Below are 26,151 nucleotides of genomic sequence, written 5' to 3'. Positions count from 1 at the left end.
ATGGAGTTTTTAACGTTTTCTCCAGAGATCCACTGCTTTTCAGAATTACTTGACTGCAGCGATGGTGATGAAGAGGAAATACTGGTATGCGGAGAAGATTTAGAGCTCAATCCTTTTGACGGCTTGCCTTACTCTTCCCGGTATTATAAACTTATGAAAGAAAGAGAAGAACTTCCAGTATGGAAAGAGAAATATACTTTTATGGAAAGTTTGCTTCATAATCAAATCGTGATCGTGTCAGGAGATGCTAAGACTGGCAAGAGCTCCCAGGTCAGTAGAACATACTTGGTTGGGGCTTTTTAATTATTTTTAGAACATTTAATGCTATACTCTTTTCAGAGTTCCTATTACTATTTTATTAACATTACATATTTTGAAAACAGAAAAAACTTTTTGCAATGAATTGTCTATTCACCGCTGTTGCCCTTTATTTCTACTAGGCACATCAATATCCAGATTTATATTACACTAGTACCTGGTTTCTGGTAGGAGCGGACTGTTGCTATGCCGTGTGCTGTACGGTATTGCAATATAACAACACCCAGCTCCGAAGAGTTCAGCTGTGCTGTACACGCACATCGTTGTATTGAGTTCAGCAGTTCTCAGTGTCGAAACAGATGTGCAGTCACCTATTGTAATCTGGGATATTAAGGCCAGAGAGGGAAAGTGAAATACAGAAGGTGACAAAAGATTAATGCAGTCAAATATAGATGTAAAATACACCTATATAAGTACACATTTAAATACTTTCTTCAAATATTCATAAACAATTGACACTTACTTTATGTTTGTCCGTTATGAGGCATTTTTAGTTGGTTCCTGATGTCTTTTGGGCATTAGGGTAACTTAAGCACTGAAGACTAACACTTCTCAGACTGTGATTGTCTGACACAGTGTCGTAAACAACTAACAAAAATCTCAAACACCACCACTTTTTTGTACTAAATTTAAAAATATCAAGCCCTTTCTGAACACCAAAGACCACATGCATTAACTACTATAGTTAAAAATTCAGAACCAAAAATACAAATAACCTTATAAAAGTTCTGCATAAAATTTTCTTCTATCTATCAGTATGTGCACTGTAAATTATTGCTTTGTTTGTATACTGCAACATCGCATCTCAACTTGAAAAACTATCAACTGTATACTTTAAAATGTATTACAGAATATATCAGCGAAAATCCTTCCCTACTGAAATTACAGGTGTATTTCTACTGCCTTCAGAGAGGCCAAGGCTAAGTGTAAAATAGTTTAGGACTTATTTCAGATTGCTTTAGTATTTTATCAATAAATCATTCCTTCTACATTTGGCCGGCTGCCCTTTTGTTCCACTGGAAAATTTTATTGCCTCCTCCCTGATATTGACTAAACTTGTCATTTTATCCTATTTTTGTCCATCATCGCTTTGAACGCGCAGGGGAAATGGTAAACTCTGCAATGCCTGTGTTGGATTCAATGCATATTCTTACTCGGAAAGCGTGTCTTGGTTCTGATTAGCGCTATAGCAGGAAAGAAACACAATGGGTTTGCAGGCAGGTCACAAGAAGGTGAAAAAGTTGTCAGGGAGTGAAGGACTGAAACCAGTCGGGCTGTTTCTGAGGGAGAAGTAACGGTCTTTCTCTCACTTCAGCCAAGAGCAAATGCTTTTTCCAAGAATACACAATTACTTTACAGAACTTATGTTAAAAGACATCACTGAAGCCAAGATCTCAGTTGACTCTAAACACACACATATCCACAAAGACTATCAAATTCTATTGTAATAATATATAACAATCTAAGTCTGTTACCACAGTAAGCAGAGAAGAATTTTCAAGCAAGTGTTATAAGCCAAAACGTGATTGTTTACGACTGCAATCAGTCCTGCAGGTAAAGCTGTAGGATAATTACTGTTGCAGGGCTTCTCGTATCTGCCAGAGACTTTGATGCTGGACACCACTAGAGATCCCAGACTGAACTAGAGACATCACACTTCTCATTGAAAATTCCCATGTTCCGATAGAAAGCATACACACCCACCTGGTGCCTGCAAAATTTTTTGGAGTGCAAAATCTTTACCCCTCGTTATTGACTAATTCACACAAAACAATTTTGTATAATAATAAACTACTTGCTAAGAAATTTTAGCTTTTTTAATGGTCTTTAGACAAGTTTGATAAGATGTAACACATTGCTGGCTGTTTTTTAAACATTTTTAGAAACACAAATAACTATACAGAAATAAATGATACATGGCTGATGCACCTAGTTTATATATGTTGATGAATTAAGGGATGTGAAACCTAATACTTGGACGAAAATAATATTCATAATGTAATTTTACTTTCTGCCGACAAGCACATTAATATTTTCTAGTGTTGATTTTCTACTGTAAATATATAAATTAGAGAGCTACTGCGTAAGTTTCTGGAGCAGTTCAGTTTCAGTTATCTCTGTTTACAGAGTAATTAATCTGAAATTACATATACTCACTGTGGCATTTGTCAGTTTGAAATCCTCCTCTTCCTGGGACATGTTTCTCATGTCAAGCACCTGAATACGATCCAGCATGGGCAAGTTTAGCGCTGAGCCAGCTGAGAAGCCCCTGACAACAACTGTACTAACATTGTTGGATCAATCAGCAGATGCTTTAGAATGATACCGACAGTGTTACCTGCTCCCCAGAGGCCAATCCTGCCCCTTCTCCGATATAGTTGAACTAATCTGAGTCTTACTTACCTGAGAAATTCCCAGGTAAACCTTCTAGCCCGTGTCACTGCAGCTCTTGACTACTGAAGAGATTATGGGTCTTGCCATTTACCACAGCAGATGATTTCTGTGTTAGGTGCAGCTCATCCGTCAGTCGTCAGGTAAGCTGCGGGTGCTCACGTCGATTTAGTTCTTCCACACCGTCTACTTCTTTTGCATTACATCCGCTAAATGTGTTAAATACCAAATACATCCGTTTTCTGATTTACAGATTCCTCAGTGGTGTGCTGAGTATTGCCTTTCTGTCCACTATCAACACGGCGTAGTCGTATGCACCCAGGTCCACAAGCAGACAGCGGTGTGGCTGGCACTGCGCGTAGCTGATGAAATGGATGTCAACATCGGCCACGAAGTGGGGTATTTTGTCCCATTTGAAAGCTGCTGTACAACAGAAACCATCCTGAGGTCTGTGCGTTTCGTTTTTAATGCCTTCAAACTAATACGTAGCTTACAGTTCTTTGCAAGTGCAGAAGTTTGCAGCGCTCCAGTCGGTCCTTAGGCTCTTCATTGCAGCGCTCCACTAACGTGGTCGGGACAGATAACTTAACAACCGTGGCGGAACATTGCTATAGTAGCAAAAGATTTTTGCATACAGTATGGAAACAAAAAAAAACCCAACAAAACCCAAAACAACAGTGCTTTATAAAGCTGCATATAACATTTTAAAATGCTGATTTTGTGCTTAACTGATAAGCTGTAAAAGGCTTGAAGGAGGTATTGTGTTCTAAATTGTAGTAGAGATTTAAATGGGTGAGGTTACTGCTTGTGCAAAACTTCATTAAGCACCTCAGTAACCTCCATTAGACTTTTTCTTTCGCAGTTTTACAGAACAGGAATGTTCATAACGGTAAGAGAACATGGGATAATCTATCACAAAGTAAAGCTGTAATTTAAAAGCAATCAAAAATCATGGCTAGAAAAGCGTATGTTCACAGAGGGAAGGATGAGAGAAGTAAAAGAGCATTTGTCATTCATTTCAGTGGCCATTCCAGCCCAAACCAAGAGAACAAAAGCATTTAGGAGGATTTTTAAGAGATAAGAAATGCACTTAATGCATTAAATGTAGGCACATGACAGCAGCAACACAGGGATTCAAATTTTGAGCCTCTCTGAAAGTTGGGAGAGTTATTTTCTCTGGTTCCTTTAATAGAGCACAAACTATAAAATCTACATCATAAGCCTTTTTCCCAGCCATGTGAGCTCCCACTGACTTCCAGTGGAGGATACTCACCACGTCTGAAAATCAAGTTCAGTCGCTCTTCCTTTTGCGCATCCTTTCTGTTTCATGGAGAACCATGTAACCCTCATCCTGCAGCACATCTTTCTGCAGCTGCTCCTGATGTGAAAGGGAGATGAATCCTCTCCTCTCGCACATCGACACCTGGTTCAAGAAGATTCAAAGTCCTGCTGAGCAACACCGCAAAAAATAACGTCCCTTTAAAAAACTTTCAGTAGCAGGAGTAATAGGGCTAACAGTGAGGAGGGCATTACGATATGAATTAATCTCTCATCTTTGTTCCGGCAGTGCCTCAAGTGCGTGTGTACACCTTTTCCTCATCTGAAAGCACTAGTTCCTCAAGAATTGGTTATGGCATGCAATATGCTTAGATAGTTTGGAAGATGAAAAGCAATTTAAGTTACAATTTTACGGCACAAGTATTTCTTCTTTTGCCTAGAGCATCCTTTCAACCATACTGCCATTTAATGTCATTGAATTACATCGAGTTTCTAGCTATTTAAAGAGCAATTTAAACATGCAGTTAAGACTTCATACTGTCTACAAAATAAACTCTCTGTTCTTATCGTACCTTTCTTGTTAGAAAGAACCAAGCTGTCCCCAAGATCCTGAATTTTTTTACAAACAAATCTGAATATACCAAGAAATTTTGTAGAGTATTCTGTTTGTATGTTGCAGATACTGTACAGATGATATGCTACAAAGGGAAATGATGTCTACTCCTCTTCTGACCTATTATGGCGTTATCGTCTTGGATGATGTGCATGAAAGAACTGTTGCAACAGATGCGTTACTTGGCCTTCTTAAAGATGTCTTGATATCAAGACCAGAACTGAGGCTGGTGATACTCACTGCGCCTCATATGTCCAGCGAACTGAAGAATTATTACGGCAACGTCCCCTTCATAAGGGTGGAAAACAAACACCACGCAGAGGTTGTATACTCTTGCAGCGTTCAGAAAGACCACTTTCTGTCTGCACTCAGACTGCTCTTTGAGATACACCATACAAAAGAGAAGGGTGACATTGTGATCTTTCTAGCATGTGAACAAGTAAGTTACTGATTCTGATATTTCTGATTTTAATCAAGAAGCAATCTACATCTGTGTTTTTACATGACCTATAAATATCTTCTTGCCTGTATCTAAGACACTGGACACTGCCAACAGGTTTTATCAATTCAGGTTTTTCCTACAAAGAAGTTACGGTATACGTAATACTATATTACGTATACATAGCATAAACTAATACAAGGAACTATCAGATTTTCTGTAGGCTTAAAGAAAGGCCATCAACCTTCTGTGCGACGCAAAACGTAGCCAAGGCAGCACACAGGGACAAGGGCCATAGATTCAGGGAGTTCATACGTTGCAACCTATTCCGGCATTGGGTATATCGCACTGTGTTAGCCCTGTTTTGCAGGAACGGCCAGTTTGCATAAACGTCCTCCTTCACATGAATGTTTGTATCTTAAACCTGCTTACAAGGTCTTTGCGCTTGCATTCTGCTTTGTGGCTGTAAACTTCCCAATCCTTTGTGGACACAAGAGCAGGAGGCAAATATGACCCCAGAGGTGCCACAGATAATCCAGGAACCTGCATGGGCTTGGCTATTCTAAATAGAGGTCTTTGAGTCCCTGAAGACAGCAGAGATGCCCTAAATTCACTGCTGCCAGGATTGCACGATCATCTCCTTCTCAGAAAAATTTCACAGTACTTTATAGCTGTCAAAGCAATCTCCCATCAAATAAATATTTTAAGACTTGAAGTTATTACAGATTATTATTATTTATTTCCTCATAGCCATCTTCAACCTTCCACTTTGTATCATTAAATCTGCTTTAGAACAAAAAGTTTGCTTTAATAGCTCCAGGAGATAATGACTTTTCACATACAAAGATAAATTACCATGAACTACCCAGGTAGCATTGCTTTTCACTGCAAAAAAAGGGGGGTGGACTTGTAACACTTTTAATAATGCTAATAATCAGTTGTAAACTTTACAGACAGTAATTTTACAAATTATTAATTAATGAATTCTCTGCATCAGTTCCTATATTTAAAATAGGAGAGAAAACACATAGTCTTTCCATTTCAAAGAACCGGGAACAAAGTTTTATTTCTGCTTATTTGTTTCTGTCTCTCTCACGATGGACAAAACACTCATTATGAGCTGCCACCTCACAGTTCGTATCCCAAGCATTCTTGCTTAACTGTGATTTAAAGTTTCATATTGCTAATGGCTCACTGTTCCCTAGCACTCACCTGCCTTTTAAACTGAACAAAAATATGAATAAACCAAGAACATCAAGATTTATGTGCTATCTCGGTGTCAGTCTTGCTATTAGATGCCACTGTCATATCTTTATAAGAATTTTTATAGAATACTTTCAGCCTATAACTACTATGAATGCAGTGTCACTCTCAAATAGAAACTCAATCTGTTTTTTCAGTTTTGAAAAATGTTTGCTAATAAAAATGCTTTTGAAAAAAGCCCAATGAAATCCCTTTCAAACTGAACAAGCCTATGAGCGATTCTTCGTACCTTTAAAAGAAATCATTCACAACACAAAATAGTCGATATTTAAAAAAAAAAATCCAGCAACAACAAAAAAACCTTTTACAATTTATATTGGACCTCTGAATTCGTGGACTCTTTTAAAGGTGATGTTCCATTAATGCAGCTTGGGGACATTTTATTGACTTTATTAAGTCTTCCCAGAGTTTATTAATCACTGGGGGTGGGGGGGGGGATAAAAAATAATAAATACCTTTACAATACCTATATCTTCTTAAACATAATAATTAAGGTAAAGTAGAGAGGTTTCTGCCTACTTTAATCTTTTTATGTATTGTAATCGGACTCAGAACGTAACAGTAGTTTCCAAAGTGACCCCAACGGGACCTCTGCCATTTTAGCCCTGCCAGTGCCGGGGAGAGTCGGGATTGCAGAGGGCTGGAGCAGTGGTTTGCTGTGACCTGTTGTGAGCCCAGGAGCCCCCGTGCACACCCAGAGGGCTGTTTCCCAGGGGACACTGCCACTCAGGGCACCCACATGCATGACTTCGGTTCCAGCGGAAGACAAAACATTTTGGACACGCCAGTGGGGCACCCAAGTATCTGCTAGCACATCCCCAGCCCTACACGTGACAAATTTGCACCAAACTCTTTGGCAGTAAATGACTGATGCAGAGCCATCCTACATGTCCTATATACATGAAGTTTCATAATTTCTCAGCCTTGCTATTCCTATACTATATTTTCGCACATCTGTCTTGCCCCGGAGGCTGCTTTGGATATGATTAAAGCCAGAGAAGACCATTTTGAAAAACTGTAGAGGAGAAAAAGACATTTCAAAAAACAGCCCAGCTTTTCTGTGGTCTCTAGTTAGCGGATACAGTTGGTAAATTTTCATACATAGTTCTGTTCCCTTTTTTTTCTCTTTTAATTATCAATCATGTAAGATTTAAATGTTGTTATAGTTTGATACATAGTTAAAATTCATTTTAGAATCAAAAAAGTTGCTTTACAATTAAATATTGATATTTGTTTTTCATACTCATGAGAAAAAAGAGAAAAAAAACCTCTTTCTCCTGATTGCAGGAAATTGAAAAAGCTTACCAAATGATCAGACAGGAACAGTCTAATTTAAATCCTGACCTTGGAGAACTCATCCCAGTTCCTTTATACCCCACAAAACAAGACCTAATTCCCAAACCAAATCAAGACAAACAGAAATGCTGCAAAACATACAGAAGAAAAGTGCTACTCACCACAAGCTTTGGAGAATCTTTGATTTGGATTAAAAATGTAACCTTTGTCATTGATGTTGGTGTTGAAAGGAGAAAGGTTAGTAAAGTTAACCAAAATCAGAATGCCAAAAATTAACTATGCAAAAGTTTTTTTCAGGTTGGGGGGAAGGGAAACGTGCAGCTAATAGACTGATGCAAATGGTTTCTAAAGGCACAAATATTTTTCTATTCTTTCATAAGTCAGATTCTATAATAATTTTAACATGCAAATTAACAAAGTTTAAATAACTTCCATGGACATCTCATGCGAAAAGCAAGCAAGAAAACACAATTACTTCCTAAATTCAGTCAGAAAATACATTTTTCAAGTTTCTAAAACCAGATTAACACTCCCAGCTGAAACTGCCACTCATTTGGGCACCAAACCGATAACATTTCATTTGCAAACTGTATCTCACCTTAGTTTTGGCCTATCAATCCTAATTATCTCTTCAGTATCTTATAGATAGAGTGAATTACAATCAGTTCTTGGCTACCTATGGGCAGATTACCTGGTTTAGTAGATTAACCTCATCTCGTGTTTAACAACTTCACAATCAGCGTAGTGCCACAGATCATATAAGGCCAAGGGACGCTCACACAGGGAACCACTTCGTTTTAAAGAAGTTGTTTGTGCTCCTTCTAGAAACATGCTTCCATTCAGGAACCTTGAAATGCTGCAATTTATTGAATTCATCTTTGACCTTTTACAGTTTATTCTAAATATGTCCTCAGTTCTTGTTTTCCACCCCATCCTTTCAAGGTTTAGTGCAGCTGCAAAAGCCTATCTCTTGTTTCTTTCCTAAAGAATGAGTGACTATGTAGGAACAAGTCATTACACGAATTGGAAAGCTGCACTACTACAGGCTTTGTAACTGTCCTGTGTGTTTTGCTAATCAAAATAAATATTCCAGTAATAGGCAAAAGAAACAATATAATACAGTTTCTTTATATAATCCAGAATGGAATCACCAAAATGAAAGTTAAGTGTTACTTAAATTTTGGACTGGGGTTCGTTAATCCCGATTTGCCTTGGAAATAGTTCAGGCAAAATCTTGGGAACTACCATTACCTTTCACTGACATTGGAAAATACTGCGTCTAACACCATCACTGTCAAGGGTTCTCATTTGGGGGTTATAAACTAACTTAGCTTCAAGTCAAAGAAAAAAAAATTCTCATACTTTTGTGCAAAACAAACAAAAGCCTAAAAGCAGTTTTCAATTAGACAATGCATAACTCAGCTTATTCCTGAAACTAGAGTTGTCTTGGATGGTGGGAATGAATCTCACTTCCTCGGTAACCTAAAGCCCAAAGTATAACTTGGTGCTTCCAGACTTCTGTGAATCAGAAACACGAAGTGATGGGAACAAATCAATTTCAACAAAGGACTTTTGATGGCCATCAAATCACCTCTATCGGTTGTGCAATTTTAACCCTTTAATTCAATTACTTCATCATAACAGCTGAAGGTCAGTCCTCTAATATTCATTCCTCAGCAATTCAAATTCACATTCAATCCAAGTGGCTGCAAGTCAGTTGACCATAGAACAGGTGAAGTTTTGTGCAGAACAAAATCCCACATAAGTCTTGCTGTTGAGATATATAATAAATTTACCTGGAGGAAGAGAAGTTTGTCCCCTGCACTGAAGCACATTTCATGTTTTTTATTAAAACCCTGCTTAAAGTAGACAGGGTCAGTTCAGATGACATGACTAGAAAGTTGCGTTATCCAGATGTTGTATGTCTTGCCATATACTACAGAAGCTTATGGACATCATCTGGTGGTCAGAACAGTGAGTGAATGGGCTCCTCAGTTTAACCAAAATAAAGTACAGTTAAGAGAAAAATAAAATGGGGCATTGTACGTCTTTGTTACAGTCCTCATTTCCTGTAGTGAATTAAAAGATTTCAGTATTGAGACAAAAATCTGGAGTTACGGAACGAAATGTTATCAGAGAACGTCGGGATTCTGTCATTGGAAGAAATAAATAATCTTTTTCAATGTTTTTCTTGATGATACCATAAATAAACATTTTGTCTTTAGTAAGGTACATTTCTTCAGAAAAATACATTTATCTTAGAGTATACTTACAGAGTTATTCCAAAACGTGTCTGTCAATTTATCAAAGCGTTGACTGTTCTCATTTCCAAGCTGGTGAAATGCGTAGTCTAAAAATAAATGAAACTGTTACTACACTTTCTGTAAAATGACCTAGACTAAAATTCAATACAGACCGTGAATATTTTTGTAGTTTTCACGTACTTATCTGATGCTTAATATCTCTTTCATTTAAAGGTGTACAATCCTAGAATCAGAGCAGACTCTGTTATAACGCAGCCTATCAGCAAAAGTCAAGCAGAGATGCATAAACAAATTCTGGGCATGTCTTCATCAGGTAGAATTATTAGCTCAAAATTTCAATCCAGTTCAAATTATTAATAGAATTAATATGGCAATAAAAAAAAAAAAAAAAAACAAAGACAAAAAAAAAGGTAATTTTCCTGAAATCTCTTCCAGGAAAACTTTTCTGCTTGTATCCTGAAGAATTTACGTACAAAGAAATGAAACTGCATCTACTGGCCAAAATCCAGGAATCAAAGCTAACCAGCATGGTTCTCTTCCTGAAGAGGATGGCTATAGCAGGCTTAGGACACTGTGACTTCATAAGCAGGCCAGGTAATGATGATGCATCAATTTTCCATCTTTTTATTATTATTTTTACAGTTATTTTACAGGTTAATTTTGCCCTGTTATTCATAGTACTTTTTTTTTATTTATTTAAGCACTTGTAATAATATTGCCACTGCTTTTACCACTTACCTGCTAGAACAGTTCACAATGCGATAGTTGCACTTAGAAAAATGGTACTGTATATGAACTGTTTGCTCTGGAAAAGACCACAATGATCTGAATAGAATTGGAATGAAAAAAAAAAAAAAATAAAAAAAGCCCAACATTACAAATATCATCTCATCTAGGTTTCATGTTATTTTCCTGGAACCCACAAAGAAAATTTGTGTCCCATTGTACAAGGCATTGTATGGATATCTCACAAAATATATTCCTTTAATCAAAAGTTTACAACCCACCTAAACTCCTGTTGTTACCTAGGAGACATATTTAGAGGAAGTCAGCTTCCTTCTTATCCTCCAGCATCTCCCCCTCAACTTTACAAGAAGTTGTTACTTAGGGACAATATTTATTTATAAAATAGACCCGAATAAACTTTCAACACTACACAGAGAATACTCTGAATTTTGAGGTAACAGTGTGAAGAAAGTGGTTGCTTTTTTTTAATTTTATCATTATTCTGACTTTTAGGGCTTTTTCTATAGAAGGATATTCTCCTCTGCAAAACCCAAGTACCACTGCAAATTCCGCTGTTGCTTTGAAGCCAATTAAAGTGAGGGAAATAACACTGGTTTCATTGGTTTGGGGATCGCGTGACCTTTTGCTTGCTTTATTTATGGTAATTTTCCAGCGCAAATAGAAAGAATTCTTATATTATCCTCCCTTTCCTCATGTACATACACAGGATTAGAACGAGAACTTGTTTTCTACATGTTGTGCACTGAAATTAATCAGTTTAATTCCCGCTGTTGGATGTTGTGATAGATCGTAAGTGGAATTTTTAAGTAGAATTTATTCTACTTTTCCCTTGTCCGCCTGTTTAGCAGAAACATGCCTAAAAGAAATGTGAAAGAAGCACTGCCAGTCTGAGCGGTAATTAATTCAAGACTGATGAGAATTGGAGGATTTTGGCCTTGTAAGTGTCACCTCCTGTATTGAATCTAGGAAACCTTCATGGAAAATGGTTATGGAATACGGTTGGCTTCCACTTGAATTTGGAAAGCAAAAAAAAAAAAAAACAAACCTCTAAAATGTATTAATGCTTTTACTGGATATGAAGAAAGTTGTTCTTGAACTGTAGAATGAATTAATAAAGTTACATTAGGAAAAGCATTCAATATTTTTGGATTTAAAGGCACAGTGGATACGGTTGGTTTTCAGAGAGAATGAAATGCTAGAGGTATTTACGGATTTCACAGATGTAGGAATTCTAAGTTTTGTCTATATTTTTGAGATAATGCAGATGAAGAAAGCATCTTGCTGATGTGTACAAAATTGCAAAGGCATTTGATAAATGCATCAGCTTTACCTGGACAGGCATCAAATATGAAAAAGTTTTTGCTAAGTAGATCAAAAGTGCAAGGTCAAGGTATTGAAAAGTTTGAGGAATTACTGAAACAGTGTGAGGAATGTTAGACAAACTGTTTGAACAAAGAAAAAGTCCCACAAACCCTGTACGGGGTCAGGGATGAGATGAAAGGAGACGAGAAAGTCTACACAATTTCCTGGACTCCTTCCTGTCTTAAGGCCTCACATAATTAAACATTTGAAAGATTACTTTAATTGTGCAGTACAGCTCTTCCTTCATCTCAGGACAGATCACACATTGGCTTTCTTTGCCCTGGGGCTTTCTTCTTCCCACTGCTGCGTGGGCAACGAACCTCTTTCCTACTAACACTTAAGTTATATCCCTACCACAATTCTCCAGATGACTATAACGCTCACGCTATCAGAATACAGACAGCGTGAAATACCTGGTGTGAAATATGTTTGTCTGGAAGAAACAGGAATACTGAAGTAAGCAAATTTGTAAGGGGATTTATTGTATCGTATTGTTATTGTATTAGACCAACTGACAGACCTCAAAACATCAAAACAGATGTTAAGCTTTCAATCACATAAAACCTTCTTTTGGGCCCTTCATCCTCCCGAGAGCTTTGAGTCAATGATCTCGGCCCGTGACAATCCAAGTTTTCTCATTCTGCGTGAGATAGCCCCAACCTCCCGCACGCACTCATTGCCACATGGGTCTCCAGTGGCTAAAGAAGCACAACATCCTCCAGCAGAAGCAGAGGCTGACCCTAAAGTCACACCATGGAATCCTCGATGCCCAGCTCCAAATACCTCTGCCACCCAGTAAAAAGGCAGCCCTAAAGCTTTTTCATTGCGAGTCATGAGGTCAAAGAGGTGTTACACCTTTCTGGGTTATGTGCTGCAGGAGAGTGTTGCAGAGGAGGCAGAGAGAACAGCTATCAGATGGAAAGCATCCTCTCTTGAGTAAGAGCTTTTAGCTTCCCCAAAAGGCTTCACTACCTTTGCTGCAGTGAGTTTAGTTGCATAAGCCTTCCATAACTTAAAGTGATGAGGAAGGCTGAGGAAGAGGAGAGGGTCTCTGAGATTGGTATACAGACCTAAGTGGAAAGCATGAGCAACAAAGCTCACAGAACAAGCAGCGTGGCTTTTCTGACCCTAAGGAATCTCCTGGGCATAACAGCTCTTATTCTCATCTACTACCGACGTACAGAAAGCCAATTTGCCCACCCTCAACCAAACGTTGCACAAGATCAACCAGACCAAAAAAAGACCCCTACAAACAAGCAAACAACAAAACATGGCAGTATTTCTATATGCTTTCATCTGACCTGGCCAAATCAAGTGCTGTTCAGAGCATACAGATACTAAAAACACAAATAGCCTTTCTATTTCTCCACAGCACAGTTTGTCCTGGGATATTCCATGTCTTCTCACCTCCTTGGACTTGATTTCCCTTTGAGTAAAGGGAGTAAACACACTGCAGCATCTCCCACGTGCCACACATGCCACAGGCTTTCCTACGCACCGTTTCTGTTCACTGAACATTCTCAAATTTTCTTTGCAATTGAAACAGATGGAGGCTTTGGGGTTCTTTAACCCAAGGTAAATTTCTCCTGAACAAAAAGGTATGGAGATGAACTGGTGAACAAACAAATCAAAAGTACAACAAAACTCACAGCAAGAATTCAAAGAGCGGCACTTCACAGTCCGCTCCCTGTACATGAAGCAGAGAACATACAGCAGATAAGTAAAGAAACAAAAATTACATCAGTAAAACATTTTATTTCTGCTCCACGACAATGTGTATAGGGTTTTTTTTCTGCTGCTCTTGGAGGAAAAATAAAAGCCTGGATTAACTCTGACTCATTACTGCATTATGAAAGCAACAAACATGTCAGGCGTACAGCTGCTGCATTTAATTCACGCTATAATCGAGATGAGCAAATGCAGCAGACTTACTACCCTTTTTAGAATTCATGAGCCATATGAAAATGTATTTGGCACCGCAGTTCTGAAGTGCATTATTTGAATTCCTGTGCCACTATAATAGGGATGTCTTTACATTTTTATTAGTTAATCAGCCAGATCTTTACTGTGTTATATAATGGGACAAAAGAACTCCTTTCCCATAGATCGCAGCAACGTTATGTATTTTTGTAAATCACTGGAAAATCCTTATTTAAACTATGCAAATCAGTATAAAGATGAAGCCATGCAAAATTTCCATATGAAATCAAGGTGAAAGCGGTTTGCAGATTCTGCATTCATGCAGAATTACCATAAACAATTTTCAGATTAAAATATTTGTTGATGGTCGTGGCTACCATGACATTTGAGAGCTATGCTATTATAACCCCACTGAGAACATATTTCTAGAATATCCATAGTAACAGGAGTTGTATAAATGTACATAATTTCAAATTGTTTCACAAAAAAAAATCTGGTTGCATTTTTTTTTTTTTTTCATTAGAAACAGACTGTCAAAGACAGAAACTCAAAGTCCCATGTAAGCTCTGCTCAACAGAGACCACTTCATGGCAGATTTATTACCTTAAGTTCACTTGCTGATTCTTTGATGTTTCAGTTTCTGAATTTCATCGATTAAATAGTATTATATATCTCCCAATTAAAAGCTTTCTGATAGCATATACCTGGCCACATACTTCATATCCTGTACTGCAGAAATCAGCGAAAAAGCGTAAAAGGAATAGCGGGAGGTAAGGCCCAGAGAGCAAACAACCGCAGGAAGCAGAGTATGGACTGGACAACCTGAGCCTTAGCAGCAGTCCCGTGTCTGTGGGACAGGAGGCACCAAGAAAAGGTTTTGGGCACTACGTAGAGCCCAACAACCGAGCACATACCACACTGGATCTAGCCAACTGCTTCAAACAGGGAGGAGCTGGCATCACAAAGGGCATCCAAAAATTGGGAAGGGGTAACCCAGTACTGTTAAAGCTGCACTACTCTCATGTCATTTACTAGAGTAACAAAAGAAACCAAAATGACTAAAAATATTTTGATACCATTATATAATATTCTATAAATTACACTCTTTGTGGATACACCACATGTTGCAGAGTCACGTATGTGCTTTGAGGATGACCCAAAGCAGACAGAAAACCGACTTCACTGAACAGTCAGTGCTACCCCTGGTGCGTGGCTAAAACTCAGTCTATTGATGTTAGGAAAATGCAGGTCAGGCTCTGTCCTTGCTGTCCCTGCTGGCAGAAAAGCCCAGCAGGCTCTCCTCCAGCCAGCTTGGAGGAATGAAGAAACAGCATAAGAGGGAATGGAAAGACCGTAAAGTACGAGTTTGGAAAATTAATTTTTAATGACCAATTATAATTTCAAAATAATAGTTACAGAACTGGTGGCATCAGAGCATGGCAGACTCATAAAAAAAAAAATCATACCTCAGAAGGTACAGGGGAAAAAAGAGAATCAACATAAAACCTGCACACAGAAGCTTGTCCTTGCACAAAAAAATAATATCTTTGCATAATTTGAAGAAAACTTGGCACTAGATTTTTCCATATCTTCGGTTTGCTATCCAAGGAGCAACGTTAAAAAACAATAACAGAAAACACCATTCCCCAGCACTATTCTCCCTGCAGTAATTACTTTGGCAGTTCTTCTTGCTGTTCAGCCAAACAGAAGCTGGAAAAGCTTGTGGTTTGCCAGGCAGCAAATCAGCTCTTCAGACAACGTCCCTTCACCTGACAGTCACGTCAGCTCTAACTTTCAAACAGTTATTCCTATGGAAAGAAGAGATCTATCAAAAAGCAGCTATTTTACATAGTCAAAATTTTCAGACCAGGAAACCAGAACACAGGACCTGTAGATCCTCCAGATAATGCACGTTATGGCCGTTAAATGGACGTTTCGTTCCTATCTCTAATATTCACTAATTACAGAACTTTGAGCAAATCGATAAATCACTTGCTTCCTTATACAACGAGAATAATACATTTGTAGTTATTCTATCACATGGTAAGCACTTCAACTTCGGCCACGTAGGATGAGATACTGAACAGATTAAAGGCACAGCTACCTTTAAAAACATAACTTACTCTGTTCATGCCAAAGTTACAAAAAACTGAAACGAAGAATATCATTTTAAGTCAGCTTGAAACCCTCAGATAAATGTTTTCAGTGCTAACAATATCATTTAGTTATGTGTTTGCTTTACTAAGCCTAAGTATGATCAAGAGTAGGATCTGTATTTACATCAAACTGGTCAGATTTCCTGGGACAAGCCCAGAGCAACCCAATCTTAAGTGGCGAAAGAACACAGGCAAGGGAAAGAAAATATCAGATAAGGAAATACCTTTTAAACTTGCACGGATGTGACAGTTTCTTGTTGAAAGCACAGGGCACATCTTGAGAGCTTCTTTTTAACTTTGCTCCTGTGAAAGCCGCAGCCGAGTCACAAAGCCTTGTGCTTTGCCTCGATGGCAGCAGTAGTTGTGTTGGCAAGCAGCCCTCAAAATAATGACACTTGCTGCCAGAAATCACTATAAGACAATGCAGGTTGTGGTTCTTTAAAGAAGAGCTTGCCATATCTAAACATTTACACTACTTTTGTTTTATCATAGGTTTAATTAAATAGGAACCATACCATAAAGTATTCTCAAATGAGCGTTTGTTGTTCTCATAATGGCTTTTTATTGATTCAGTTTGTGCCTCAAAATGGAGACCCGTATCTGAAAGCCCTATTCTCTTTTTTTTTTTTTAATTATTTTGTTTTTACTGTTCCTTCACTTGCTTTATCTACCTTTACTGTCTTGTCCTTTCTAACACAATAAAACTCCAAGAATCTTCTTTTTCTTTTTTTTTTTTTTTTTTATAACACTCATAGCAAAACAAGGAAGTAATTTGTGCTTATAAATCTCAAGGCAACTAACTCTAGGGGATAAAAATGCAAATTACTGATGCTATCAAGGGATTGAAATTGGCTGCTATATAACCATTTATTTTGTAAGTTCTAGCACAAACTACTTTGTTGCTTTCTGGAAATAAGGTTTCCATGATATCCTGGTAATTACTATATGCCTGAATGACTCTCCCTGTACTTTCAATCACTGGTATCTATTTCCTGTCACTGACTCTTACTCTTCATCAGCTGTTACTCTTAATTTCTTTAAACTTCCTAAGTATTTTCTTCTCAGATACCTTTGCTTTTGCGAGGGCTCATCTTTTACCCCATTAAACCTCCTATGTCTGGTAACAAATGTGCTCTCTAGACAAAAGCCCCTCATGATGTACAGGCAGAGATAAGAACTCTAATGCTGAAATGAAACAGGTCCACAGTTTTAACAGGAATTTACACACTCCTGAGAGAGTGTCTCTGAAAATGAATAGTAAGTGTTTTAAAATTAACCGAATGCACAACAGTAGCAGATTTACACGCTGGAAAAGTTTTGTAAATGTAAGGGGAATGAATAAACTCTTTTTTCCATTCAGAAATTAGTAACAGAAAAAGGGTTGAAAGCAGCAGGTGTTTGCTTCCCATTTGACTTTTTTCTTTACTTCATTATAACTAGTTAATTAGAGAATGATGGCGATAAACTTAACAGTTTGCTGCCAACGAAGCAAAAACTTGAACTCAAGATTTTCTTGCAGGAAGGTAGGGTGTCTGAAGTGCGGAGTTACAGCTAACCGTGACATACCAGCTCCGTACGGGCCTGCTTTGCTTTTAACCTTCAGGATGCAGAAGTAGCCTGCCGAAGACAGGTTCCCGTTCATAATGAATTCAAGCAAGAAATTATTTCCAGTCACCCACTAATGAAGATACAAGAAAAAATACATACCCTGCCTCTGTGGGTAGCTGTGGTTGTGTTTTGGTTGGGTTTGTTTGTTTGGTTTTTTTTATTTAGAGATTTTTTTGACATTAATATGCAAACTGACAGCAGCCCACAGAAGTCTGAAAGATTGCCAGTGCAGTCATTGTTCTCCCAGTGCCGGGTATGCTTCGCTGGGGATGAGGCCAAGCCCTGCTGTAGCAGAATTTTTGCCACCAGCTTCAACAGGACTAGAATTTATCTTGTTATCCATAAAACAGAGAGAAAATATCAAACAGTTCCTTAAACTGGAATAAGGAGAAATTTGCTGCAGTGATAGGAGAGCAGTTATGAATTTAAATGAAGCGGCACTCATAAAAGATATTGACCATTACAAGAAGACCTGGAATAGAAATCTACCTTTGAAAAGAGCTGGGAGGAAAGAGCCTTCACGCTTCAAGAGTTCCCAAATTTCCACCAATGTCTTTCATGCACTAGCAACTACTTTTTGGAGAGTGTAGGCTTGACAACTTCTGCTCAGCTCTCGGGTTCACTCTCTCTAGCCCTGGAACTGTGGCCACCATGGCTGAACATAAAGCTCTTCTACATTTATTTTGCCAAATCTTCTGTTTCATCAACAGCAGATTTCCTATGGACTTGCTCAAATTCTCATTTTAAGTACTGATTTGCTTAATCCTGTCCTTTCAGACATGCTTTCTTACCACTGCAGCTGTGAGAGTTTAAATTCATTACAACATTCTTTTAGCAGAACAAAGTGTTGGTGAGAGAACACTTAAGACTAATTTTTTTCAAAATCTGAAAATGTCAGAATAACACTTCAAATTCTTCTGGCACCATCTATCAGAAGCAGTCAATAATAGTAAAAGGGCTAGGGTATACATAAACTGATTCTGCCTTCCACTGCCACAGACCACAGAATCACAGATGCAGAAAAGCAAGAAAACAATAGCGGAAAAAAAGAATGGTAAAGGAGAAATTCAGCAAGATACTTAATGAGAAAGGAGAGTCTTTGTCAAACTCCTTCGTTATTTACTCCCATCCAGCTGAGAGGTTCAGGAGAGCTGCTGCAAACGCCATCTTTTGGTCTGTCAAGAAATAACTGACGAGATGTAATGATAACTGATGAAAAAGGCATATGTATGCCTGGGTATATAAGCCATCTTCTATACCTTCAAATCTTGTGGGTTGTTGATTTCATTCACCCTCATTCCATGAAAGAGGAAGATATGATTTGTGGAGGTACTTATAGACTAAGCTTAATATGCCATCAATCAAAACTCAATTAATTGAACAAATAACTGAATTAATTGTTGATATCCCAGCAGTCTTCAGAAAAAAAGACACGTGGACCACTTTAGACTGAAAGCTCAGTGCTCGATGCACGCAGAAGCAAACCTCCCTACCAAACATTCCTGGCAGGCCACCGCTTGCGTTTATCTAAGATACAACCCTATCACTTCTGTCTTCTCCTCTGCTGTCACTGTGCAGATCCCCATCTTAAGTGCTGAACTCTAACTCATGACATCCTTCATGTTTACATTTGTTCAAGTCCATCTTGTACTTCTGTTCCCTACTCACTGCGTGGCCAAAATTCACGCATTTCCTCCTTCTTTCCCAAATTAGTCTCTCAGCCTACCTAATTATTTCCCTATATTCATACATTATTTTTTCTGCCTCACTGTTCTCACTTCTGCCTATGTGGGCTGTAAGCAAGTTATAACCTACAATAAGGGAACACTGAACACTTAATTTTGTGCTGTGAGAAAGTACAGCCAACTGCTGGCGAGAAATTTTCTTTTACTGTATTCCCATTTTATTTCTCACATCATGAGAAACTATGTAAAAAAATAGTGATAATCAAAAAAAAAAAGGCAAGCAAGAGAACTCCAAATACCTGCAAGAATGAGAAAACAGCTACTTCTGTAAATGCTTGTCTTTTAGTTATAATCCTCTTTCCCAGAGCTTTTGTGTATCTCTACACCCCTCAAATGTGACCACCCCTCTTTAAAAAGAACAAACAAAAAATACCTGAAGATTGCCAGTAGTGCAAGTTTTTTACATAGCCTGGGTGCGATACACTGTTCAGCACTTCCTGTGTCTTGACTTTTGACAAAAAGTGCTCTGACAGAAAAAAGATCAACTAAGTTATTTGCAGCCCTATAATTGTGACCCCTTACTTTCTTCCTCCAGAATGTTCTCAGCCTTCCGTTCATCTAATTTATTACTTTTTCTTCTTACCCTTTGTCAAATGATAGAAGCTGATTTCTGTCATTTTCACATAGGAAATACAGAACTGAAATATTATAATGAGAATTCAGGCATTCGTTTATATGTAGCCATTCTCAAGAATGTGAATGATCTTTCCTTTTTATTAGCTCCTGAAAGCCTGATGCAGGCTTTGGAAGATCTCGATTATCTAGCAGCCCTGGACAATGATGGAAACCTTTCTGAATTTGGAATTATTATGTCAGAATTTCCCCTGGATCCACAACTGTCAAAGTCAATTCTGGCTTCGTGTGAATTTGAGTGCGTTGATGAAATGCTCACCATTGCGGCCATGGTAACAGGTACTCCTAAATAATGTCTTACTGCATGGCTTGTGCCACCTGCCAAATCCACATAGACTCTTCCAAAAATCTATTCACAAGGGCAACCCAAAGGCAAACTGTCGTTCTTCACATCCTGCTTATTTCAAGTAAATGAGTATCTTTGGCTGTTTAAGTATTTACTTTGAGCATGCAATGAAACACAAGTATATGAATTCGTAAGTAGCGCTCCAATTCCATGCTTCAGATGCCACATTAACTTCCAACCTTTTGTCAGAAAGCATACACAGAACATCCCTTCAAAATGAACTTTCTTATCTCCTATTGATGTACATTTGTTACAGACCGAAGCAGCAGATTAGGGGAACTTCTAATTATAAACAATATTGAACTGTTGACCTACAAAGAATTACTTTCTGATTTTGCTTCTCCACTTTTAAGTATTTTATAAAACTAACGTGACCTTAAGTATCCATACCATTCTGTCCTGATGGATCATCATTCTGCTCCTACATGGCACTGTGAGACAAACCAGCTGGCCCCAAACACTGGATATGTGAAGTCTGGAGCAAGAACATTTCTATTAGAAGGCTGTTAACTATAGAACTTCTTTCATTTGACGTGACAAAGCTTTCAAGACAACACATAAACCCCAGATATTGAAACCCTATTCATTCTGTGCAAGCTGCTATTGAAATCTGAATAAATCAAAGACTTTAGGATAACTGAGAGGAGGGTGACTCCGGAAGTTCAAATAGCAAATAATGACAATGACTTCTCAGGATCCCACCAGACCATGCAGGAGGGCCAGATTCAGATTCTTTCAGGTCTCAGTATTACATAGCGATGTTGACTTCAGCAACATTTAGCTCTCTCACTTCTCTCCACAGCAGCCTCTGAACCATATAGCCCTATGCACCTGACTTTAAGGCATAAATAACCCTAGTACAGAACCAATGCATGAGAGCTACCTACTGCTCAACAGCCACAGCTTAACCTTGCCTGTAGAGAATCTTTTGGCTTGGCATTACTGTGCTGTGCCCAGAAGGAACACCCTAGGCCCAGAAACTGGTGAGGAGTCTCAGGCAGCAAGGACACGAACCCACAGGACACCAAGCTGCATTAATGCTTCTCCTTATAGAACAACTTGGTTTTATGGGCCTAAACTTATGATAAAATTTTTAAGTACATACAAAAAATGTAAACAATTGAGCACAGGCACACTTTAGTTTTTAAAAAGCTCAACCACCTCGAAAGACGTAATTATGTAGTACTCAACAGAAGTAAAATGCACTGGAAGGCACAAATTTCAACATAGAGCAGCAAATGAAGGCACTACATCCATAGGTTTAGTTTCTTTCTATATTAAAGAAACCATATGCTTGGATTCTGGATAAATTGGATCATGCCATTATGAAGCACTTTTGGCATCAGTCTAGGAGAAAGCTGCTCACTTCCTTTTGTGTTTACAGCACAAATTAACTAAACAAGAGACTGAAAGAACATCCGTATAAATAAAACCTTAGTGAATGCAATAGATTCAGTTCTTCAGCAGCGATCCAACGTTTAAGATTAAAGGGAACTGAGAAAGCGAAAAACCAAAAATATCAGTGGAGTTACGATTTATGCATGCACTTACGTGTCTTAATAACCACTGGCTTGATTTTTTTCTAAGCTCCTAATTGCTTCTTACACGCACCTCCTGGAACAGAAGAGATTGCTCTCACTTGCTGGCGAAAATTCTCACACCCTGCAGGAGACCACTTTACTCTTATCAATGTCTTCAACGCCTTCAAGGAAGCCAGTGCAAACTCCACAAGCCAATGTAAGTGTACCCCATACCGGACAAAATGAAGCATATTGTAACCAATTTGGAAAAAAGCAAAACAGAAAAACCCCATACTGTTGGCACTCAGTTCATAAACCCTTTTTGAATGGTTCTTTGTAGAATTGCTAATGTGTAGACAGAAGAGAAACCTAGTAGCTTAGTAGCCATTACAAACAAGTATTAGTTTTAGTTTATTAACTAATTGAAAGTAACCTAGGACAGCGTATTTCATCTAGCAAGGATACGTCAGCACTGTTACTATTGTCATTTGAAGTGACATTGTTCAAAAACCGAAAGATGGTTCCTCCTGTAAGAGCACATAATCCAGGTTCACAACGTGAAATGACATAAACACAGCTGAGAAGGGACTTGATTCCCCCAGCAGCCTAACAATCCTGGTGTTTTTCTGATAGCTGTCAACTCAAAGGAGAGCTGAAGGGAAAAAACTGAAAGTAGTAAAGTTCATATTTACAGGAAACCAAATAAAAGCCAGGGGTCTGCACAGCAGACAAAAGCTCTTCACGGCATTTTCCTGTGCTCAAACATCTGGCTCGGGTTCATTTAGCCTTAGTCAAAGCACTTAGACATTGGAGCAACAGATTTGCATACACTAAGGAAAAAATCAGGACAGGACAGTAGGATGATTTCATGTTTAGTCATGCTGAATGCTGAAGGCAGGTCCAAGAGAATCTGTCCTTTACCAGCGTGCAGGATCACCACCAGCACTACAAATGGGATTTCAGCTCCATACCCTGGCCTGAATCCAGAAAGCCTGAAAATAGAGTTGCTACTCGTTCCGTTTGAAGCTATTACTTTTTACAGACCAAATAAGGGATTTTGAATATTTTTTATTCAGAAATACATAGCTAAAATTCTATAAAACTAAGTAAGGATATCAAGTGTTGCCCACTCACTTTACAAGCAACATCAACAAGACTAAGCTGTCCACATGACTTGTTATCAGAATTTTGGACAGCTCTGACACAGCTACTTGCCCTGAAATGTTTTTAATCTATTGCACCAGTCAAAGAGCATTTTACAGAGCAGTATCTCTGTGGATAGTACCTATCAGTCAGACTTTGCTTTAAGCCAAAATGCTGTTTTTCCCTCCACAGACTACAGTGATGAGAAATGGTGTCGTGATTATTTTCTAAGCTGTTCTGCACTGAGGATGGCAGAAATTATCAGAGCCGAACTAGTAGAGATTATGAAGCGTATTGAACTTCCCATTTCAGAACCGGACTTTGGATCAAAAGAAAATATACTAAGCATTAAGAAATCTCTCTTATCTGGTTACTTTATGCACGTAAGGAAAAATATTGTGGTTTCATCTTACTGCATTGTTAACTTATATAGAGAACTTTAGTTAGGTAGTGGAGTCTTTTGATCATTAGAAAGGATAAAAGCCATTTTTACCACAGTAAAATATAGTAGACAAACCCTTCTGCCAATTCCACTCTTCTCTCTGGGGTTCAGCTATCACAGCATGAAGTCCACACACTTCACTGCAACAGGAAAACTGTCAATGTACCTCTCACTGAAAAAACTCTTTAACTTGTAATATTCTCTCAGACCTTATTTCCTCTTTGAAGATGTTTTTGTGAAAATACCCTGGAAACAAAGAGAATTGACTTGTTGAATACGTTTAGGTATACATAATACACAGCATTCTTCATCTCGACCAAATGAGGTACTCTAACTGTAATTGTAAACGTAAACAGGAACGATTAATTTATTGCCATTTGAAACATGCTTTCCTTCACATCAATATGCTCGTCCTAAATACAAGAATGACCCCTCCAAATTCCACTACTTCAAGTGCCCTGCCGCACATTGTATTTTAAGGTCTTATAATTCGCTAAGAATATACTTGTTTTCAAACACAAGTTCAGACACTTACTGTATAAGCTTGCCCTCATTTGTTGCAGACAGTTTCCTTTCAAATATACAGATCAACATTTTTTTTTTAACCCTAAGCCTCATTTCATAGTATCCAGTCCCTAGCTTTCCCACAGAAATTTGAGAAGAGGTTTAGGTTCTCCAGTTGAAAGTATCTGAATACAAGTTTAATTCCTGGCTTTAATATAATATGCAAACACTGATCTATGCATCTTGTACTTTCAATTAATCAATGGATAACTCTTTGCATTTTTTTTTCTTTTTAGATTGCTCGTGATGTAGATGGCTCAGGTAACTACTTAATGCTAACACACAGACAAGTGGCCCAGCTTCATCCTTTCTCATCATATTATAACACCAGAAAGATTCCTGAGTGGGTTTTATTCCACGAGTTTAGTATATCAGAAGACAATTCCATCAGAGTCGTCTCTGAGATATCACCTGATCTGTAAGTTAACAATGGTCAAACTGTTTCTTCACTCATACCTCTACCGCAAAAGCCACAAAAAGGGTTAAGTCACAGATGGGGTAAGGATGTGTGTGTACACTGGCCCTTTCCTTTATGCCTGTCATAAAAGTAGCATCCTATGATTCTGTAGAGAAATCATTCCAAGCATAACTGATTCAACCTGCATAGGGATGAGGGTTTAAAAAAAAAAAACAAAACCAAAAAAACCCCCAGTAAAATAGGCATAAGACAAAAGGACAAACTTCATACCTAGTCAAGCAAGAGGAGCTGGCATCACTGGAAGAGCGAAGAAATCGTTGTTTTTCACACTTTTTATATTCACTAGGGAACATACGTGGAATAAATTTTCTTTCTTTGTTGCCAGAATTGTTCTGTCACTGTGTGTAGCTTTGCTTGATGTCTTCATTTTCATTCAGAACACTCACTGCATTAGAGCTCACAACCATTAAAAAAGGGAAGAACTGTGACCTCACACCCTTACTATTCTTTCAACGCAAAACACAGCATCACTTAAATCAGCCTTTTGTATTTCCTAATGTGTGCTGATCTGTTCAGGTACCGAAATAAGTCTCAGTGTCTGCCACTGTAACTGTAATCAATTCATCCATTGAAAAACACCTTACGAGTAGCAAGAGTTTCTTACAAGGTAAAATATACTAAAAAAAAAAAAAAAAAAAAATATCAAGGAAGTGTTAACACAGCAGTATACGCAGAGATAAATCTAGCTGGAAATTTCTTTGTTCCCTGATATTTTCCAGCAAATCTTTTTCTCGACATGTTTTGTGTACCCAGACAGCTAAATCATTCTATTTCAACTGCTTATGGATTCAAGAAAAGACTACAGTCTTCCTTCTGCAAAAATCTCTTTACACCAAGAATACACATTTCACTGCCCTATCTTTTCTACTTCCAATGTTTATAAGGTGGCCTTTTTCATAATTTTATTGAACCAAAAATACGTTCAAAACGAGAAGAAATACTATTTAATGCAATCTGCAGCATTGAGAACGGAACGTCAATCACCTGAAGTGTAGGCTGAGTACATTAAGTGCAAGTCTACCAAAAGCACAAACCATTACTGCATCTTGCAGAGAGTTTTGGTGTTGAGTTGAAATACCAACTCTGTTGTTCTATGCATCAGCATGTTGCTGGTGTCTTTTGTACAAGCCTAGAAATAGTTATTCAAACATTTCAAAATTCAGTTAAAAAAAAATAATAATCTTTTGTCTTATTTCCTCACCAGATTCATGGAGCTGGTACCTCAGTATTATTTTAGCAATCTTCCTCCTAGTGAAAGTAAGGATATTCTGCAGGAAGTGATCAATCACTTGTCACCAGTTTCAACCATGAAGGAGGAACAGAAAACTAACAATGACAGCAAAGAAAATGAAAAGTTTCCCCAAACTTCCACTGAACAAAGATGTATTATTCAGTGATTTTAGACTGAACTATCATATATTGGACAAATAGAAATAAAAACAGTATATGCAATATACATCCACATCTTAACCCCATGTAATTATTTCGAACTTTTGACATAAACGTATTGAACAGAAGAAACATTTAGAAGAAGCACTTTCTTAACAAAAGGAGTTGCATGCATTATTTCATAACAAAAATATATGATTTATTTTTGGTTAAAAACATAGTGAGCAGATCTTCAA

General features: G+C 38.0%; 1 protein-coding gene across 1 annotated transcript; it reads left to right on the top strand.

The window, feature by feature from the left end:
* On the top strand, positions 1-25,923 carry DHX32 (DEAH-box helicase 32 (putative)). The gene is made up of 11 exons (XM_074590382.1): positions 1-270; positions 2,963-3,156; positions 4,667-5,039; positions 7,590-7,835; positions 10,076-10,175; positions 10,298-10,456; positions 20,121-20,312; positions 21,967-22,116; positions 23,235-23,425; positions 24,285-24,466; positions 25,731-25,923. Exons 1-11 carry the CDS (start codon positions 1-3, stop codon positions 25,921-25,923), a joined length of 2,250 nt encoding a protein of 749 aa, XP_074446483.1.
* Positions 25,924-26,151: the final 228 nt, after the last annotated feature.

This window comes from Larus michahellis, chromosome 6 (genome assembly GCF_964199755.1).
Source record: "Larus michahellis chromosome 6, bLarMic1.1, whole genome shotgun sequence".
Taxonomy (NCBI): domain Eukaryota; kingdom Metazoa; phylum Chordata; class Aves; order Charadriiformes; family Laridae; genus Larus; species Larus michahellis.
Note: the sequence above shows the minus strand (reverse complement) of the source record. Positions and strands in the feature narration are given on the sequence as shown.

What these genes read in the sequence shown, in the direction of transcription:
- DHX32 (XM_074590382.1), top strand. Translation starts at nt 1, where the DNA reads ATGGAGTTTTTAACGTTTTCTCCAGAGATCCACTGCTTTTCAGAATTA. An exon ending in AGACTGGCAAGAGCTCCCAG is followed by an intron (nt 271 to 2,962) that starts GTCAGTAGAACA and finishes TCTGATTTACAG; the next exon opens with ATTCCTCAGTGGTGTGCTGA. An exon ending in TCTTTCTAGCATGTGAACAA is followed by an intron (nt 5,040 to 7,589) that starts GTAAGTTACTGA and finishes TCCTGATTGCAG; the next exon opens with GAAATTGAAAAAGCTTACCA.